Here is a 20,798-nt window from a genome sequence, read left to right as displayed (position 1 = left end):
TAAGTGCTCAGAACTATATAAGCAGTCTACTATTTTCTCATGTATCAAATATCTTAAATATCAAAGTCTCTAGATTGGAGCTCTGTTGTCAAGTAGAAAATACAGTCCAGGACTCAAACAATTTACTGTATCATCAAACTGGTTCCATAAACATTAGTTTAAACAACAACAACAAAAACTGGAAGGTTTTTGGAAGGTTTTTATTGTTTCTATCCCACAGTGGAAAAATCAGACTAGCAAACACTCATGCATCCTCTTCATCTGACTGGGGATGAAATACTTAGTAGTTTTTCTCTACTTCAGTCACGAATGTATTCTTGTTTTTGCCAGTCCTGGGGCTTTAACTCAGGTGCTGTGTGTTATCCCTGAGTATATACTCAAGGCTAGTGCTATATCACTTGAGCCAGAGAGCCATTTCTGTCTTTTTTTTGTTTGTTTGTCGGTCGTGGGGCTTGAACTCTGGGCCTGGGCGCTGTCCCTCAGCTCTTCAGCTCAAGGCGAGCGCTCTACCACTTGAACTACAGCGCCACTTCCGGTTTTCTGGTGGTTTATTGGAGATAAGAGTCTCACAGTCTCTCCTGCCCGGGCTGGCTTTGAACCGCGATCCTCAGATCTCAGCCTCCTGAGTAGCTAGGATTAGAGGCGTGAGCCACCAGCACCTGGCTCCATTTCTGTCTTATTATGAGTAGTTTATTGGAGATAAGGGTTTCATGGACTTTTATGCCCAGGCTGGCTTCAGATCCTTAAATCTCAGCCTCCTGAGCAGGTAGGATTTCAGGTGTGAGCCATCAGAGCCCAGCACAAATATCTTTTTAACATACCCTCAACTTAAGGATTTCAATATAGGAGAAATGAGTTTCATTGCATACAACTATAATCAACTTTGCTGGATGTGGGACTCTAGCTCCTTTCTTAAGAGGGGAAAATAATTTTAAAATAATCATTACCTAACAAAAAATATGCTGTCAAAAAATATGAGACATAGGTTTTTAAGGCTATAGATTTATCAGTAGAGAACATGTCTACCATGCAGAAAGACCTGAGTTCAATCCACAAACATAGGAAGAAAGAAAAAAGTTTCAAAAGCCCTCTAGCTTTATACACCTTCTACTCATATTCTGAGTAAAAGGAGTACAGAATGACTATACTATTTTGAAAGCATTTTTGGAAATTTTACTTCTAGTAATTAATCTAAGGAGTATTATACAGTTATTCCAAGTACTCAGAATGTTTATACAACATTGATTATAAAAGCCCAAAACTGACAATTATCTAAAACCACCATATTTAGTCATATTTGGTAAATTATAATATATGAAAGTAGTGAACTGCTATGCAGTCATTTAACATTAATGTGATAAATCTATCTCTATTGAGCCAAAAAGAAAAAAATTATGTAGGAAAATAGGAAGCATCACTAACTTAAAAAAAATTGTATTGTTATTATAAAGGTGATGTACAGAGGGGTTACAGCTCACTGACTTAATAAAAGTGCACACATAGATCTCTATTTGCACGTATCTTATCAAGCAACGTGGAAAAGTGTTCACCAAAATAAAAGCAGTTGTTACTTTTCAGTGATAAGCTTTCAAAGAATTTTAAGTCCTTACATTTACCTAGAAAAAAATTAAGCAATGGAGAATATATACTCACTTTACAAAAGCAATTCGCTTTTTTCTTAGAGTACTAATGATGCAGACAAAGCTGACACTAGGATTTAGTAGTTTACAGTGCTGACTGTATGTGTACCACAGCTCAGAAAAGGACTGTCACCGTGAAACACCTGGCAGAGAAGTTCAGTCATCATAGCCCTACCAGCCACGATAGAAGAGGTAGCAAGAGGCAAAAGACCACACAGAAATGAAAGAACTTGAGTCAGAGCAGAGGGTCCTCATGTGTGACCTACTTATTTACATTATGCATATCATACTCACACTTATTCACACATATTCATAAGAATGCTTACCAGCCTGTACAATTACCACTAAAATATTTTCTAGGTAAAAGGCCATGATGGCACTGATTAGACTGGCAAACGGCAGCTGGTGTTTGACTAAAGGGTAGAGGACAGGAGTATAGAAAGAACAAAGTTAGAGTTTACTGCAGTTATCATTGCCAAGAAGCCAGATTTTTCCAAAGAGGTATCTCCAACAGACAGAATTCGAGCTATAAAAATGTTAAACCATTAAAAAAAATTCCAACGGACAGGGCTGGGAAGGTGGTAGAGCACTTGCCTTGCATGCATGAGGCCCTAGGTTCGATTCCTCAGCACCACATAAGCAAAAAAGAAAAAAAGCCGGAAGTGGCACCGTGGCTCAAGTGGTAGAGTGCTAGCCTTGAGCTGAAGAGTTGAGGGACAGCACCCAGGCCCAGAGTTCAGGCCTCACGACCGGACCACCCCCCCTCCAAAAAAAAAAAAAAAAAAAAGAAATCTAATTTTGCCCAATATTGGATTATGTGACACTTGTTTACAACCAGAATATATACTGATAATCTTTGTTTTTTTGGGTTTTTTTGGGAATCTTGATAATTAAATGTCTCTTTAATTATAAACATACAAATTTAGAGCTGGGAAGGTGGCTCAGTGGTAGAGCGCTTGCCTTGCATGCATGAGGCCCTGGGTTTGATTCCTCAGCACCACATAAGCAGAAAAATCAGGAAGTGGTGCTGTGGCTCAAGTGGTAGGGCGCTAGTCTTGAGCTGAAGAGCTGAGGGACAGCACCCAGGCTCAGAGTTCAGGCCCCACGACTGGACAAAAAAAAAAAAAAAAAATCCAAAGGAAAGACTGACACAGTCCAATAAAAGAAGTGTACTAATTATCTGAAATGAAATGGTAACCCCTATGTACAGCAATATAATAATAAAATTATTTTTTAAAATTCCAAACTGTCATTCGTAATTCTAGTTTTTACTAAGAATAATTACTTCTTTCTGAAAACAGACTTTATATTCAGCATACTCTTTATGAAAATGAAAATCTTTTTTATATTATTATTTTTATTACGTTTGCCATCTGGTCTCCAAGCCAGAGAGGTCACTTCCTTTCCTGTATTTTCATTTGGTGGAAAACTCCAAACTCGATGAAAACTTGCAAGTCTATGAAGCAAAACCTAGGATAAAACAGATAACAATGGCAGAATATTAAAAATACATCTTCAGAATAAAATAAACCTAGATCTCTGACTACTTAAATAATCTCTTAGATATAATATTTACCTAGCAGAAGAGGAATGAACATGGGTATTTTCAAAGAAATAGGTGAAATGAAAAGGTCTACTTTTACTCCATATTCTAAATATTTTCCTATCTTTTCTTTGGACAAGAGACTTACCTTTCAGAAAGGAAGGAGACAATAAAGACAGAACACATACAATATTAAAAGCATAGCTGTGCGAAGAGTTTGAATTGAAGGCATGGCTCAAGTGGTAGAACACCATCCATGACCAAAAACAAAAAAAAGCTGAGAGCACAATGCCGAGTTCAAGCCCTAGTACTAAAATAATAAGGATGGGAATGTGGCTTAGTGGCAGAGTGTTCACCTAGCATACATGAAGCCCTGGATTCAATTCCTCAGCACCACATAAACAGAAAAAGCCAGAAGTGGCACTGTGGCTCAAAGTGGTAGAACACTAGCCTTGAGTGAAAGCCCTCAGGGACAGCACCCAGGCCCTGACTTCAAGCCTCATGACTGGCCCCCAAAAAAGTGTATTCCTTTCGGACTCTGGGTCCTGAGGGCATAAGGCCTATTTTTATTTTTTAAATTAAAATGATGTACAAAGGGGTTACAGTAAGAGGCTCTATTTTTCATTTTGCCTAAGTGATCCTTGAGTCTTAGGCCACCTCTACCTGGTAACAGCTTTCCTTTCTGCACAAGCTGGACCATACTCACCTCCCCAAGATGAAAGAAATGGAAGGAGAGAAAGGAGCCAGGAAAGCTCAGTGAAAGGAGGGCTTCGTGTTTCCAAGCAAAGGAAATCATTAAGCCAAAAGAAACCTTTTTATTGGCTGGGTGCCAGTCTCATGCCTGTGATCCTAGCTACTCAGGAGGCTGAGATCTGAGGATCACGGTTCAAAGCCAGCCCAGGCAAGAACATCCGTGACACTCTTATCTCCAATTAAACACCAGAAAACCAGAAGTAGTGCTGAGGCTCAAGTGGTAGAGCACTCGCCTTGAGTTGAAGGACTGAAGGGCTGAAGGACAGCGCCCAGACCCAGAGTTCAAGCCCCAGGACTGCCCCCCCAAAATAAATAATTCTTTTTTGGTTAAGTCCCAGGCTCATGCAATTTATTGACAAGGCAAAGAGAGAGAAAAAAAAGATAGTCAAGTAAGTGCAAATCATTTGCAATGAGACATCTTAGCATTTAATTTAACCTGAGTTCCTAGGATCTTACACAAGTCACAAACTTCCATTCCATTTTACAGTAGTAAATGCCCAAACTGGAAGGTCAAGATGATGCCCTAGGCTCTTAATGCTCCAAAACTAAAACGGCCCTGACTTCCAGCCTCTATGCAACCAGTTAAGGAAGAAAAAAGTCTCAGAAGTGCAAAAGCTCCTGAAAAGACTTCTCACCCTACTTACCCAACTTAGATCCTAAAAACAGCCTTATCACCCTGTGTCTTACTTCACAGTGCAAAGCATCCTACATCCCTGGTGATATCAGTCACCAGAAGGAACCCAGGACTCACAGGAACTGCTGCCTCCTGGGCATGACCCACTGATGAAGCATCTCTACCACTCATTACTTCTGAAACCCTTCTTCTAATCACAGTCAGTTAATCATCATAATGCCCCAATTCTTTATTTTTTCCTCTGAAAGGTGCTTCTCACACTACTTCCCTGTAATATTTTCAGGAGAAGGCCATGTTGCAAACTGCAGTCCCCTGCACTATTACTACTGAGAAAGGCAGATGTCCTCTTTAATGTCCCCTGGCATTTCTGGATGACTTCTCTTCTCCAAAAATCCCATAACTGATTAAATACAACTGTGATCACTTCCTACCCTCTCTTGATTCTAGTATCTACAGAATCCTAGGTCATTCCCCTCCTCCTTGAAGACGTGGACTCTTGGCACACTCATACTTCTCAACTCAACTGTCATCAAAGTGACAGTTCTCAATTATGTCTTCAATGATCACAGTTTGTACCTTACCTCAGCCACAGCTAAAATCACACCCTTGGTCTGATCACTACAATGCTATTAAAATCTATTTCAAACTTCCATTCCCACTTTCCATCCAGTGCTTCTCTTTCAGCTCCTATCTGATACCACCTAACCAGGATATATAATCCATTAAATCCAGCACTGATTTGTTCTTTACTCCACACGTACCTTCAATTCTCCACCTTGATCAGGTGAGAATCAAAAGTTCATCATTCTTTGACTTAGAAAAATAGACTCAATATTCTTCATATAAAAATGCAGATTTCCTAATATTATGTACAATTCCTTTTTATTTAAAAATATCTTGAAGAGATAATTTTGCATTATTTATTTGTAAGTGTATATCTTTTCTGTGTTCTTTTTGTTTGTCTATGTATTTTGGGGAGGGACATAATTTATACCTTCATTTTTTAATTTAATTTTATTTTTTTGGGTCTGTCATGGGGCCTGAACTCTGGGCCTGGGCGCTGTCCCTCTACCACTTGAGCCACAGCTCCACTTCTGGCTTTTTCTGCTTATGTGATACTGAGGAAGTGAACCCAGGGACTCATGCATGTGAGGCAAGCACTCTACCACTGAGCCACCCTCCCAGCCCCATACCTTCATTTTTACATTGCGTGATTTAGTCAGAAGTTTGGTATGATTATTAAAAAGTGTTTACTACTGTAAACGATATCTTTTCAGTGATTACATTTTCTAGATCTAATATGGAATATGCTCATGTAGTAAATTTATAATCCAACCTAAAATATTTTAGTATTGTCAAGATAAAAATTTCATTAAATTTCAAAAAAAGAATTCAAAAGAATTTCCTTTCAGTATTTTCTCCAATTCTTAGCATTGTACAGAAGAACATCAAAGCACATGAACCATTATGCAATTATAATAAATGAAAATATTAAAAAGGTCATTCCTGTTACTCCACTCCTTGCACATAACATGAACTCCTTTGCACATGAGCAAAATAATCCTGGTTAAACCCAATGGTGCCTGCACCAACACTGCCAAATGGAATGAATAAATGTGTACACTTGCTGATTTCTCTAAAATTATGGAATCATTAGCTTCATAGAGCAATTAAGAAACCAGTAATTCTGCTGGGATTGGATACCTGCCTTGTCAGCTTTCTCACATCTTTGTCTTCCTCTAACTCCCAAAGTTATCTTTTGCATAGTTACTCAAGGTCAATTCCCTCCTTGCTTAGAGAAATAAAAGCAACAGTGTTCACTCACACTCAACATGGTTATACTGATGCCTATACTGTCTACCTTCCCTCTTACTGCCATGGCTGTACTACCACTGACACTACTCTTAAGAGCCATGACAAATTTCCAAAGCATCCTGGGAGATGGAAAAGGGAAGATTCCTATAGGGCCCAGAGAAAGTAGACGTCAAAACCTTAGTGGCTGGATCAACATGGTGATGAAGTATTGCAGGCTGCTAAGCTTTCCTTATCAACCTTCTTTTCCCCACTTTGCTCCCAGAGCAAGACTTTACCTGGTCACTATTGGGAAAACTTCCCCGAAGGCTTAAACAGAAAACCTGCACACTGATGAAGGTTTCCTTAAGATATCTGTGAGGTAGTCATACCTCTGGGCGGAAAGTTGAATACTATCAGCTCCAACTTGAAGCATCTCCACATTTCTCATGTAAAATTAACAATGCTAATTGACAACGTCCACAGAAATGATCTCAGGAATCAAGAGAAACATCCTCTCTTTCTTTCTAGGGAAATGTCATTGTACTAATGGGGGCTGGCTAACTTAAACCTAGGTAAAGAGACGTGGATAACCGCACAGAAATCCTCAGGCCTACCCCTGAGCAGCTTTGGCCCTGCACATTCACTGCAAGGCTGGGCAAGAACTCATCTTTGTTTTTGCGGCCTCGGATCCGGCCCACAGCCCTGCCAGGATGCCTGCCTGCTGCACCGTGTTCCAGCGGGTCCCGGAGATGTGGGCCTCTGCAGATGTGGGCCTTCGCAATCCTCACTTGAAGTGGCCGGCCGCCCCGAGAGGCCGCGGTGGGAGGTCCGCCGGGCCTGCACGCGGGGAGACCCAGGCCCGGGCGGCCGAGGCCCCGCGGCGGGCGGGCGGCGCCGGGCCCCGCCGCGAGGCTCACTTACCTCGCCCGCGGTGTTGGCCAACGCAATGAGGTCCCGCTTGGGCGACCAGACCAAGAAGATGATCTCCTGCGGGAGCTGCTTCTCGCCCACCACCCGGAAGGACGGGAAGCAGGTCGGGAATCGCAACATGGGGGCGGCCCTGCAGAGACACTGCCGGAGGCGGGCGGAGTTCCAGGCCACGGGCCTTCCACGGAAAGCCCTGGCCGCGGCGGGGCCGGGGGTGAGGAGCTCCGCTCGGCAGGCGACGCGTTCGGGGAGGCCGTGCCCAGCCCCACCCTCCTCGGCCCGGCCCCGCCCCGCCGCGCCGCACCTCACCGCGCGCTCCGGGAACTTCCGGCGCCTGCGCCCCGTGTCCTCGCGAGAGCAATGGACAGCGCGTGGGCAAAGCTAGGTCTGGGAGGGCGTGGCGGCCATGTGGGCGTGGCGCGCGCTGATGTGGATGGGCGGGGCCTGGGGCCTGCGGGGCGGGGTCGGGGTCTGAGTGGGCGGGGCAAAGCCTAGACCTAGCGGATGGAGGGACCAGGGTGGGCAGGGCAGCCCACCAGTCTTTAGGGAAGGTATAAGTCTGTGCGTGCTTGTGGCTGCACTTGCAGGTCTTTATCGTTTCTCTGGAATTTTCACTGCTGTGGGAAGGAGACCGTCAAAGGTGAGGGCTTCAGAAACAGTGTAAACTTTCAGCCGTCAACAGCCCTGGTTGCATGGAACTTTTTGAAAACCCAGCTTAAGAGAAAATTAACACCGGATGGGACTCAGTATTCAAATAATTCCAGTTCTTAAGTCAAAGCTAGAGGGTGAGACGGGTTGCTTCCAAGCTCCCTGACATTCTTGGACTCCTCATCCTTCAAACGTGTGCCTCACAGCCACAATCCTATGGCTGTGTGAAAGGATGTGGTTTGTACAACCAAGGCTTCCAGCCTCCCAGATGACCTGTAAACCAGAATCGACCTGATGCTTCTTTTTTTTTTTTTTTTTTTGGTCGGCCATGGGGCTTGAACTCTGGGCCTGGGCGCTGTCCCTCAGCTCTTCAGCTTAAGGCAAGCGCTCTACCACTTGAGCTACAGCGCCACTTCCGGTTTTCTGGTGGTTTATTGGAGATAGGAGTCTCACGGTCTCTCCTGCCAGGGCTGGCTTTGAACCGCGATCCTCAGATCTCAGCCTCCTGAGATCTGTAATCCAGCCTCCTGGATTACAGGTGTGAGCCACCAGCGTCCGGCGACCTGATGCTTCTTTACAGAGAACACATTCCATCTTTTCTCAGGCTACCTTGTGACAGTCTCAGTTTGTAGCCTTGCCTAGCCTGGAACTCTCGATGTTTCTGCCTCAGTCTCCTGAGTGCTGGGCTAACTAACAACTGCTCATCACCACACGTGGCCTTGTTATAAACGTACCATTTTCCATGACGTTAGCCTGAATAGTTAGCTCCATACAACTCAGGAAAATGACTTCATGGAGCTATCAGTTAACACAGTGCTATCAAGGGTGAGAGTGTGCAACATTAATGTTAGAGGGGCAGTACAAGACAGGAAACGGCACAGATGTGGCAGGCAAGATGTGGGCAGGAAACTGCAGTCTGGCTGCAAGTGTTAGGGAGCAGGGCAAGGGCTGTTACTGAACATGATCAAAGCAATCATAGGACAAGATTTTGCTATGGTATTGCCAGCTTTTCCTTTTTCTCTCTGCCCTCAAAAGGAGGCTTTTACCTTCACCCATGGTTTGTTTTCCTCCTTGTGGGAATATTGCTTTATCAAACATGCTCATTTCTGATTTTGTGGCAGAGAATCAAGCAGAAAAGAAAGGCTCAGGGAAGCAGCATTTGTTTGTTGGTGGTGGTGGTGGTGGTGGTAGTGTGTGTGTGTATGTATGTGTGTGTGTGTCGGTACTGGGGCTTGTCTCCTTTAGTTTTTTTGGTCAAGGCTAGCATTCTACCACTTGAGCCACAGCTCCACTTCTGGCCTTTCTGGTGGTTAACTGGAGATGCGTCTCATGGATGGGCTGGGAAGGTGGCTCAGTGGTAGAGCGCTTGCCTTGCATGCGTGAGGCCCTGGGTTCAGTTCCTCAGCACCACATAAGCAAAAGGAAAAAAAGCTGGAAGTGGCGCTGTGGCTCAAGTGGTAGAGCGCTAGCTTTGAGCTGAAGAGCTGAGGGACAGCACCCAGGCCCAGAGTTCAGGCCCCACAACCAGACCGCCCCCCCCCCCCAAAAAAAAAGAGTCTCATGGATTTTCCTGCCTAGACTGGTTTCAAACCATTATCTTAAGATCTCCAGCAGAGTATCTGATATTACAGCTGGCACCTCGCTAGCCATGCTTTTTAATGATACCAGACGGGAGGGGAAAAAGGGACAAAATAAGTCACTAGGCTAGCTCATACCTGTGGTGTGTTTTCACACTATAGTATGAGTAGCTGCCTAAGATTGAGAGGGTGGGGAGGAGAGTGTACAGTTCCACACAAGTTCTCTGGCTATTTAGGGCTTTAATTCTCATGTCAAGGGTGATGAGTTAGAAAGGAAAGGACTGTCAGTAAAAAGATGATAGGAGGGTTGATTCTAAAAACATTCCTAGGGGTACTGGTGAAGGAAAGGAATCGTTGAGACTCCAAGTCTGGAATATTTGGGTACAGACTCAGAGCCAACTCAGAGGCTAGGTTTAAGGTAGTTGGGAATGAGGAGACCAAAGTAGACCAAAGCAAAGGAGTTTGGTAAGGACAGTTGAAGTCAAGGTGGCATGAATATCTGTCCATGATGGCCAACAGTGGGAAAGGCAGGCTTAAGCGAGGGCCTGAGCAAAGACTTGGATTTCCAGGTCAGCCTCTTGACCTGGATATCAGCCTCCTTCCTAAGTAGTTAGTATTATAGGCATGAGCCACCTACCTGTGCCCAACTTTAAGAACCATTTTGGGGGCTGGGAATGTGGCTTAGTGGTAGAGTGCTTGCCTAGCATGCATGAAGCCCTAGGTTCGATTCCTCAGTACCACATAAACATAAAAAGCCAGAAGTGGCACTGTGGGTCAAGTGGTAGAGTGCTGGCCTTGAGCAAAGGAAGCTCAGGGAAAGTGCCCAGGCCCTGAGTTCAAGCCCCAGGACTGGCAATAAACAAATAAATAAATGTGCTTTCTCTTTTAAAAGATGTGGCATATCCACCCTGAAGAATAAAACTTTTTATAAAGTTGATGTTCACAACATATTTGTGAAAACTTGTAGGTCACAAAAAGGTACTATTCCTTTGGGGGAGGAAGGGGGATTTTAGCATGTGACTGATTGGATGGATGCAGAAGTTGAAGCCGATTTTTCTAGGGATATTTTTGCTTTATCTGGCTCCAGCAGTAACTAAAAAGTAATTAGTCAGCAGCTGACTTCCTCCAGTTGTCTCCCATTCCTGGCTTCCCATTTGGTGATGAAGCTGGCCCATCTACTTAGTCTCACTGTGTAGTCCAGATTGGTCTCAAACTCATAATCCTCCCTAACAACTGGGATTACAACTACATTACAGGTTTAGTTTCTTAGCACTCACCCATTACCATCCCTCTGTTAGTCTAGACTATATAAACACTTTCACAGTCTAGAGATTGTTCATGGAATAAAATTCACCTCTTATAGCTCTGAGATCTTCTTGCTGACTTCTGGTGTTATTTTCCCCAATCTTGCTGAGTTAACATTTATACTAAAATGCCCCAAACCAAACAGCAGTGATCTTATCGTTACTTTATTGCAATGACCTTTTTAGTTAACCCTCCAGTAATTTATCCCATGTCCTAATGTTCCCCAATTAAAATCACATTAAATAAGTGAAATTGGATTTTCCTTTGGCGGAAGCTTTCCTTACCCAAGTAGCACTAAGGGTGTTAGCATCTTCTATATAGTCAGAGCTCTGAGGCAAAAAGTGGTCTGCTGAATGGTGCTTCCATTCAATGAGTGGGTACTTGTGAGCATGGGATACCAGGAGAACATGTTATTCTGGCCACTGTTCCCCAGTCACCAAAGCCACATGCAATGGAGGAATCTCAGGTATCACTGTATAACAAGGCACTGTTCTCGAAACTCCAATGGCAAACTCAATGACAGCAACCAACCTCTGCTGTCAATGAGCTTCTATCCTATACAGAACTAAAATAAGTGCACTGCCATTCTAATAGGGCAGAAGTTACATGTATAAAGCATCTGTGACGACCAAAGATGCACCACTCCACTGAAGAGAGCACCAAGAAAATAATACAAGAGGGGGCAGCACACCACCAACCCTTTTAAGACTGTGGTTTTGTATTTCAAAAGTAGTTCACCCCTTCCCCCGCCCCCCTCATACTAAATATTTGAAAAGAATAGACACAAACTCAAAGATTTGGCTTTTTCTTTTTCTTTTGCCAGTGCTGGGGCTTGAACTCAGGGCCTGGGCACTGTCCCTGAGCTTCTTTTGCTCAAGGCTAGCACTCTACCACTTGAGCCACAGTGCCACTTCTGTCTTTTTCTGTTTATGTGGTACTGAAGAATCGAACCCAGGGCTTCATGCATGTTAGGCAAGCACTCTACCACTAAGCCACATTTCCAGCCCTGGTATATTAATTTTTACTATAACTAAGATTTTTTGGGGGTGGGAGGTGGGAGGAGGATAGTTAACTGCTTTCTTTTTTCTTTTTTCTTTTTTGGTAGTAAGGATCAAACCCAGGATGTTGCACTTGCTAGGCAAGCACTTTGCCACTGAGCTACCTCCCAGCCCTAATAAAAATTATGTACAATAAAACATTTGTTTTCTATAGGGATGCTATGAAAAAAAATCAGTAGTGCTTTAAAAAAAAAAAAAGACAGGGTCACATTTCTATTGAATGAGATGGTCCTTAACAACTGGGCTCAAGCAATCCTCCTGCTGCAGCCTCTCATCTCAGCCTCCAGAGTAATGGGGATTGCAGGTGCATGCCATTGTGCAAGGCTTCAATGGTGTATTTTACAACTGATGTAACCTTACAATTAAGGAATATGAAGACGAGAATAAGTACTGGCCATCAGGACCCAATTATCTGGCAGTCGTGGTCCCACAGGTGGGTGAGTTTCAGTGGCAAATACAACAGATTTTACTATGATATAGTGGACACCATAAAATCAGGCAATGTCCCTACCCAGGCTGGCATCAGAGAAGGAAACTCAAAATGATTTAGAGTTCATATTTCATCCTGTCATCTCCACTCTGTCTCTCCTATCATCACAGCAGTCCCCAGGACAAATGGGAAAGATAGAGCTGGAGATGTATATCAGTGGTAGAGCATTTATCCAGCAGGCACAAGACTCTGGGTTCATCCAACAGGCAAAGCAAAAAAAAAGGAAAAACAATGGCAACACAAAATAAACCAGGGAGACAGGAGAAGCATTTTCTAATGCTTATTAAATCCCAGAACTTAACTCATCTTTGATGTAGCCTGTGTACACCACTACCCTGTTGGTGTGGGCCATGCTAACAGCCATGGTTACCTGAAATGTAAGTGCCAGATGGTCTTGTGCTGTCAGAGCTCAAGCTAAATCCCACATGGAGGCCTCCAAATCAGCTCCACAGCAGTTATTTGGGAACAAGAGAAAAGTCACTTTGCAAATTTCAAGTCATTCAAAATGATTCCATTTTAAGGAAATAATGTTCAGATACCTGGCAGAGAAATGGAGCGAAGAATTGTTTGTTCTGGGAGATCAAATGACTCTCTCCAGAGCTGCAGCACTGGAACACAAGATGATTGCCATAGGCCTCAGTAGCGATCATCTGAACAGAACTCTTGCCTCCAATAGGAGAGAACTATCAGCCAGGCACATGGCTCACATAACCACAAAGCAAACCTCACAGTTATAGCCTAATCCTAATAGACAGACATTACGATCCATTGTCATCAATGAAAACACTGGGACTTACATGTAAGAGTGACTTGGCCAAGACTAGGAAATATGTTTCAGGACAAGAATGAGAAGTTTGATCACTCTCCTGCATTCTGCTACCAACTACTTCCACAAAGAGATGAACTGAGCCAGGAGTGGTGGTTCACACCAGTAATCCCAGCACTCAGGAGTCTGAGACAGGAAGATCATGAGTTTGTGGCCAGCCCCAGTTACTTATCTCAGAAAAACAAACAAACAAAAACCAAAAACAAGATAAAACCTAGGGCACAGAAGAAATGCAGTGACAGAGCCAGTCTTGATTCTGAATATCTCATTCACCCAACATCTAAGTGATTCATCAAAGGACAAGGGCAAAAGGTACAAGAAAAATAAATATTTAATAGTAATATAATTACAGTCATAATCTTTATAGCCTACAGTGCTTTGTAAAAATTCTTCCCCATCATCTTTAGATACAACCTAAAAAATTTGTATATCCATCTTTACTTTGAGAGGAGTTTAAACCATTGCCAAGTATTTAACACACACACAAAAAATATTCACATCTTAACATAAAAGGTCACAGGTTTTTACTTCCATTTTCTTCTGACATTGTCTGCAAAGAACTTCGAATGCCTTTTTTTTTCTTTTTTTTAAGACAGAGGCCAAAATAATTAAGACTGGGAGAGACTTAAAGAGGGAGAAAGCATGTAGAGAGTGCCAGGAAATCAGCCGAACGATGGAAAACTCCCCAGGTCTCCCAGGAGGCAGAGGAGGGGACTGGGAACAGCAAATGCCACCTGCCTGTTACAGAGCTCAGGAAGGTACATACCTTTGAAAGCGACTGAATTTAACGCCAGCGTGGCACTTGCAGAAAATGGCATCAAAGGTTGGACTATAAATCTTTCTTATTCTCGAGTCACTGGACATTTAAGAGCAAAGATATTGATGGACTCTTTCCCTCCTCTTCTTTCTCCTGATAACAGACGTTTGATTCATGGACTGTCCTTTAGTGGCCTCCATTTTCATCTTATTACTTTTTCTTTGCTTCTGCTTTCTGACAGCCCTGAAAAACAAGGTGCTAAATTATTTTGTAAAATGAACACAGTGAATTATGTAATTATGTGGAAGTTCAATTAACCAGCTAGCCAAATAAGAAAATAGAAGAAGGGAAAGAATTTACTGTATTGTAAGCATAAATCTCCAGTATCCTAAACCGTAACAATAGCCAGAGGCCTGATCAAGCAAAATGTTTGAGAAAACACATTTCTTTAAAACATGGTTACTACAGAGTTAGAGCAAGCTATTGAGAACAACTGCACCACAGGGAAGGCAACCATGTCAGTGAGGCTACTTGCAGCTTTGGGGATTAGGGTACCCCCTTACACTGCTCGACCCAGCCCCTCAAATTGTATTTTTGAGGACAGGGAGGTTCACACATGATACAGTTTACAGGGATACAAAATACACAACAAAAATCTGGCCATGCTTGAGGGCCCTTTTTTCTGCCTGGCACTAACTTCTTCTCTACATAGGCCTGAAAATCCTGACAAGGGGCTCGTTGGTCACCGCTGATGTCCTCAACTTCGTGAAGACTAAGTTCAAACTGAACAGGCTGGAATTTTCCTTCTAACAACACCATATCTGAACATATTCTCTGTTTCTCATGTTCTCAGGTAGTTTGGGCTGGGAAAGATTATTGGCCATTCGTTTACTCCTCCATTATAGCAGAAAGATGCCATTATACTAGCAAGTACCAAAGAACAGGCAGGAGCTGGTACTAATATAATAGCACTAACACACCTGGAAATGAGCCCCATCTTGTAAGTAACCATGAGCTGGATTCCCAGGACAAAAACCTCAAAAAAGGGCTTCATTTACAATATGGAATCCCTGAGTGGGTGAGACTTGGGCCCCACTATTGGCTCATTCAATACTGTATGTATTAGTACTGGAGATACAAAAGTGAATGTGTATAACCTTTGACTCCAAGGAGCTGGGAAACTGAGCAAGGCAGCCCACCCCCGTGTCATTTTTTATAAGAGACAGGGGCTCTGATGTCCTATGAGCACATAGGGAGGAAGTGGCAGGAACAGCCTAATTCTAGGACCTGTGTGCTCTTAATCATCTTCACAGTGATCACTCCACCACACATTAATCAGATACGGAAGAAGCTAGCCACACAGGAATCGATCAGTAAGTACTTCTATCAATGAGAGTTTCACATGACCACCGTGTAGAATTTTAACTTGACTTCACATTTTTCTATACTTTTTTGGCATCATGAACTAGGATACCATGGGAAAGAGGGAGGAAGGAATAGGAATATGGTGGAAGCAATGAATTTACTCAGTCTGCACAGTGAGAATGCATGGATATATTACAGTGAAACTCCCTCATATACTACAATGCATACTAAGTTTAAAATAAAATTTTTAGCTGGATGCCAATGACTAATGCCTATAATAATACTATCAAGGAAGCTGAGATCTGAGGATTGCAGTTTAATTTTTTTTTTTTTTTTTTGTCAGTCATGGGGCTTGAACTCTAGGCCTGGGCGCTGTCCCTGAGCTCTTCAGCTCAAGGCTAGCACTCTACCACTTGAGCCACATTGCTACTTCTGGCCTTTTGTTTACGTGGTGCTGAGGAATCGAACCAGGGCCTCACGCATGCAAGGCAAGCACTCTACCACTAAGCCACCTTCCCAGCCCCATGGATTGCAGTTTAAAGCCAGCCCAGACAGAGGAAAATCCATGAGACTTTTTTTTTTTGGTCGGCTGTGGGGCTTGAACTCTGGGCTTGGGTGCTGTCCCTGTGCTCTTCAGCTCAAGGCGAGTGCTCTACTGCTTGAGCCACAGCACCACTTCCTCCATGAGACTCTTTTCTTCAATTAAGTACTGAAAAAGCCAGAAGTGGAGCTGTGGTTCAAGTGACAAAATAAAATTAGAACCAACAGAGACAGCGAGGAAGAGATGATGTTGTCCAAAAAGTAATGTACCCTTTACATAAAGGTAAATAACTGTACTCCTGTAGCCCCTCTGTACATCAACTTTATAATAATTTTTTAATTAAAAAATAGAATCAACATGCTACAAAAATACAGTTAAGAGATCTTAACATGGTATTAAGGTACCATTTGGCATGTCAACAATGTTCATGTTTTGTCTGATGATTATAAGGCATTCTTCAGTTTTTGTTAACTGAGATTAGGTTTAGACTCAACCGAAACAAAGCAAAATAAAACTCATTGTCTTACTGCTTTGTGCATGTGATATAAATCTCTTCTTTCCCCTACTATTAAAGTAGGATAAGTCCTGATTGGCAATAATTTAGCAAATTCAATGAAGTATAATCTGTAATAGTAAAGTCAATGAAGCCATGGGTCCCAGTATACAAACTTTAAATTCCAATTCAGTTCATCCACTCATAAGCAGGTCTAAAAATAAAACTGATTCATTTGGGGATACAGTAAATGTAGAAGGAAAATATTTTAAACTATTCTTTTATAATGTGAATAAACAAAACCTTCTAGAGATAAGTCTTTGAACTCTGATTCAGTATAAATCAATTGTTTCATTTTGTCTTAAAATTACATTGACCTAGTCTTTGTCCTCTAAATTATAGGATTTACATAACTGCTAGAAGGAGTGTTCACCACGAGATGGAGCTAGCATTCCAGCTCACAGCTGAAGAAAAATTAACACTAAGCAAAAATAGCAGACAAAGCTGTACAAAGCATAAGTTGAAAGGACCCTTCATGCCATGTATGCTACAAAGGCTATGAAATTTAAATTCTTTTTATTATTATAAAGAAGGAAATCTTGGCTTATCAATTTCATTATGAAAATGTTTTGAGAGTGGTAACTGTAAACAGGAGTTTAGAAGTCCTCTCAGAAACAAGTAATACCAGGTAAGAGTTATCAGGTAGACCACATCTCAAGGGATTTGTTCTTAGAATGAAAATTGATCAAGTCTAATACTGAGGGATGATATATAATCTCACCCATGAAAACAATGTTACTATCACAGCTGTTTAAGAAGCAATGAAGAGCCTACAATTAAAGGCTGAGCATGGCGCCTACTTGTTTTCACTCAAAATTACACTGCAAGTGACACAATGTTCCCGATCCAGTACATGCAACAGGGTGGTCAAGTCCTGAGGATTTCTAAGGTAACAAGTTTGGAAGATTCTGGGTGCAACCTATTTATTTTTTAATAGTTCTACTTTTACCTTGGACTACTTTTGAAAATGAACAAAACAAAGTAAATATCTGGGCACTCATCTGTAATCCTAGCTACTCGGGAGGCTGAGATCTGAGGATCACAGTTCAAAGCCAGCCAGGCAGGAAAGTCTATGAGCCTATTATCTCCAATTAACCACCTGAAAACTGGAAGTGAAGCTGTGGCTCAAAGTGGTACAGTACTAAGCCTTGAGTAAAAGAGCACAGAGACAGTGCTCAGGCTGAGTTCAAGCCCTATAAGCAACCAAAAAAAAAGGTAAATATATGAATTAGTTTATTTAAATAATAGGCAGAATAAGTGTCTAGACTTTAGTAGAAAAAAGTTTTTCATTGCTCCCAATTTCATTTAATTTTTAAAAGAATTATAAGCATAAAGTTATTAAAACATTAAATACCTCTATTAGTAATGTTTTTCATCACAAGGCATATGATAGTCCAAAACATTATTCATAATCTCAATTTTCTTCTAATGTTAAACCTGGCTGATTTAACTATGGGATGTTAAGGTGTTTTTATGTTGGCGGTACAAGGGTTTGAACTCAGGTCCATGAACTTGCTGGGAAGGTCCTCTACTGTTTGAACCACACCCAGCCCTTTTTGCTTTAGTTATTTTTCAGGCAAGAGTCTCTTGTTTTCTTTCGAGGGTTGGCTTCAGACACAAGCCTATGCCTCCTGCGAGGCTGGGATTACAGGTGTGTGCCACTGTGCACAGGCTATGTTCAAGGAACAGTATAATCATTCAAATGACCCTAGTTGAGAAACAGCAATCGTTTTTCTAAATATGACATTATCATTGTTGGAATTTAATGTGAGTTATAATCAATACCAAACATTGGTGGAAGAAGTTAAACTAATCATGAAAAATAAAAGACAATAAAAGTTTGAGATTGGCAGGAAAGAGTGAAAAAATTTTTTTTTAATATTTAAGCATTAAGGGCTGGGAATGTGGTTTTGTGGTAGAGTGCTTGCCTAGCATGCATGAAGCCCCAGATTCGATTCCTAAGTAGCACATAAACAGAAAATGCCAGAAGTGGTGCTGTGACTCAAAGGGTAGAGTGCTAGCCTCAAGCTAAAGAAGCTCGGGACAGTGCCCAGGCCCTGAGTTCAAGCCCCAGGCCTGGCAAAAAAAAAAAAAAAAAGTATTAAGCTTATCTAAATATATTCTAAGTATTTTCTAGAAATCTGATAAGATTTGTAAAGAAGTAACACCACTTGTCTGCTGTGTAACACACACTGCAGTCAATCTGAAATGCGTTCTCCACCCTTCTGGCCATCAACTCTCAGGTGGTCCAAGTCTCACTTCACTGTCTTGCTCCTCAGGAAAACCTAACCTCTTATCCCAAAGCTCTAATGTCACATGGACCACAGAACATGTAAAGTTAATCACTTTAACCTTACACTTTGGTTATTTTGCTGTCTAAACCTATGACTCTGTGAAGCAAGCTCTTCCACTCATCCATCCTTCCCGGTCCAGACAACTAATACACAGGGCTTCTGCCTCCTCTGAATGCTGCAGAGTTGGGCAGACTGCTCTGTATGAAGTACATAAGGACATTTTTAGTGAGAAAAAAAAAAAGAATCCAACTGACTTGTTAGCTCCCCTGGAGAGGCAGGTATTAGGACAAGTGCTGCGTTTATGATCTGAGTTGCCACAAATGAAGCAGCCAGCTCTGGGGCCCGCACAGGAATGATCTGCGACAGCACAGTGACCGCAAATGCTACAGTGGATCCAGGCTGTAAAATAAAAAGTAAGCTTTAGAGGAACTTCCATGAATATATTTCTTCACTTCATTAACTTCTAAGTAAGATGTAGAGATAATGTTTTCTTCAAATATTGTAGTTGATTTGCAGAGATAGTTTTAGCTTGGCTAAAGAGACCCAAAGTGAAGAGGTTAGAATCCCACAATAAATCACTTCTCTGTCTTTTTTTTTTTAATTCTTTGCTTTGCTTTCTTAAATACTAGTCCCAGGGCTTGAACTCTGGGCCTTTCAATCTTGCCTGTTAGCTTTTTCACTTAAGGCTTGCGCTCTCTTACTTGAACCACACAGATCCGGCTGCCCAGGCTGTCACACCTGAGTAGGTAGGATAACAGGTATGAGCCACTGGCTCTGACTAAGCAAGTAAGTTAATGCAAGGTCTCATCATTATTTGCCTTTTATAAAAATCCTATGGAGGGAGAACAAAAACCCAAATCGCTTCGCCAGGCCCTCCTCACACCCCACACCCCATACTTACAAGGCTTTACACACTTCCTGCAGAGAAAGCAATGCTTCCACTTCCTGCCATCCTGCAAAAACAATTTCAAACTCCATGTAATTTGTTATTAACAACCAAGTTCTACAATTAAAAATTAAAATGTCTTACTAAAATTGGTGTAAATTATTCATCTCTATTTCTCCCTTTTCTGGGCTTCACAATTAAATACTTTGATTTTAATTTATGCATTTCTCTACTTAACTCAAATGCCTCCTTGATGGGCCTCAATTTCCTTAACTATGTAACTAGGAGATTTATCCAAATGATCTTCAAAATCCACTCCAGTTCAAGCAACCAATCTTCCCAAAGAGGGACTCACATGAAATTTCAAGAGAAATAATGATTAGTAATTTTATAGGTCTATACTACACAATCCTTCATGAAATTCCTATTTGATAGCTTTATGTAATTTAGAAAGATAGGTTTTATGTTTCTATTTGAGGATTTTAAAACTCTGATGAAACATACCTACAAATGCATAAGACACATATGTCCAACTTGATAAGGATCATTAGAAAATATTGATTAACCATTCAGGTCAGGGGTAGACCCCACCAGCCCTCCTTCCCTTTGCTGCTCTGGTATGTGTGCTAGTCATTTCTCTGCACTACCTACATGTGCATCTCATTCTTCAATTTTAAACTCCATATGCAAAATACAGATGATTTCTAAACTAATTGAAAATATACTTAGATGCATGCTACCATAGTATAGTCAGAAATAAAATGATGTTATTATGAAAAATATGCTTACTAATATTTACATAAATACAGCATTTCTTTGGAGAAGAGTTTGTGCTTACTATCTTACTATCTTCTTTCTGACTGGAGTTAGTTAAAATAAACAAAGAAAACTTTAGAGTCATCCTATGGTCCTTCTAAAAATAGATTTATTACTAAGTGGCAAAACCAAATGCTCTTCAGTAAAAGAAGAGTTAAATAAACTGACTTATCCAGACAATAGGATTCCTTTCACAAGAAGCCATGGAAAGATAGAGAAATGTTAAAAACTGATTACTCAAGGTAGGCACTGGTGGCTCACAACTGTCATCCTAGTTACTCGGGAGGCTGAGATCTGAGGATCTCAGTTAAAAGCCAACCTGAGTGGGAATATCCATGAGATCATTATCTCCAAAAGATCAAAGTGGAGCTGTGGTTCAAGTAGTACAGCA

General features: G+C 41.8%; 2 protein-coding genes across 5 annotated transcripts in view; both read right to left on the bottom strand.

Moving 5' to 3' along the window:
- Positions 1-7,559, bottom strand: part of Anapc4 (anaphase promoting complex subunit 4) — a 39,857-nt gene extending 32,298 nt beyond the window's left edge. For both annotated transcript variants that reach the window (XM_042674758.1, XM_042674759.1), the window contains exons 1-2: positions 7,286-7,559; positions 3,005-3,110 (exon numbers count right to left, since the gene is read on the bottom strand). In XM_042674758.1, the coding sequence (XP_042530692.1) occupies positions 3,005-3,110; positions 7,286-7,414 (235 nt within the window). In that variant the 5' untranslated portion in view covers positions 7,415-7,559. The remainder of the gene's footprint in view (positions 1-3,004; positions 3,111-7,285) is intronic.
- Positions 7,560-13,508: 5,949 nt separating this feature from the next.
- The window catches only part of Zcchc4 (zinc finger CCHC-type containing 4), a 37,013-nt gene continuing 29,723 nt past the window's right edge, over positions 13,509-20,798 (bottom strand). For 2 of the 3 annotated variants that reach the window (XM_042674797.1, XM_042674799.1), the window contains 3 exons: positions 19,607-19,658; positions 18,960-19,104; positions 13,509-14,195 (listed from right to left, as the gene is read on the bottom strand). In XM_042674797.1, coding sequence (XP_042530731.1) covers positions 14,060-14,195; positions 18,960-19,104; positions 19,607-19,658 — 333 coding nt within the window. In that variant the 3' untranslated portion in view covers positions 13,509-14,059. The other variant, XM_042674798.1, reaches the window with a different exon arrangement.

The sequence above is a fragment of the Dipodomys spectabilis genome, unplaced genomic scaffold (assembly GCF_019054845.1).
Source record: "Dipodomys spectabilis isolate Male_0828 unplaced genomic scaffold, ASM1905484v1 ptg000021l, whole genome shotgun sequence".
NCBI lineage: Eukaryota > Metazoa > Chordata > Mammalia > Rodentia > Heteromyidae > Dipodomys > Dipodomys spectabilis.
Note: the sequence above shows the minus strand (reverse complement) of the source record. Positions and strands in the feature narration are given on the sequence as shown.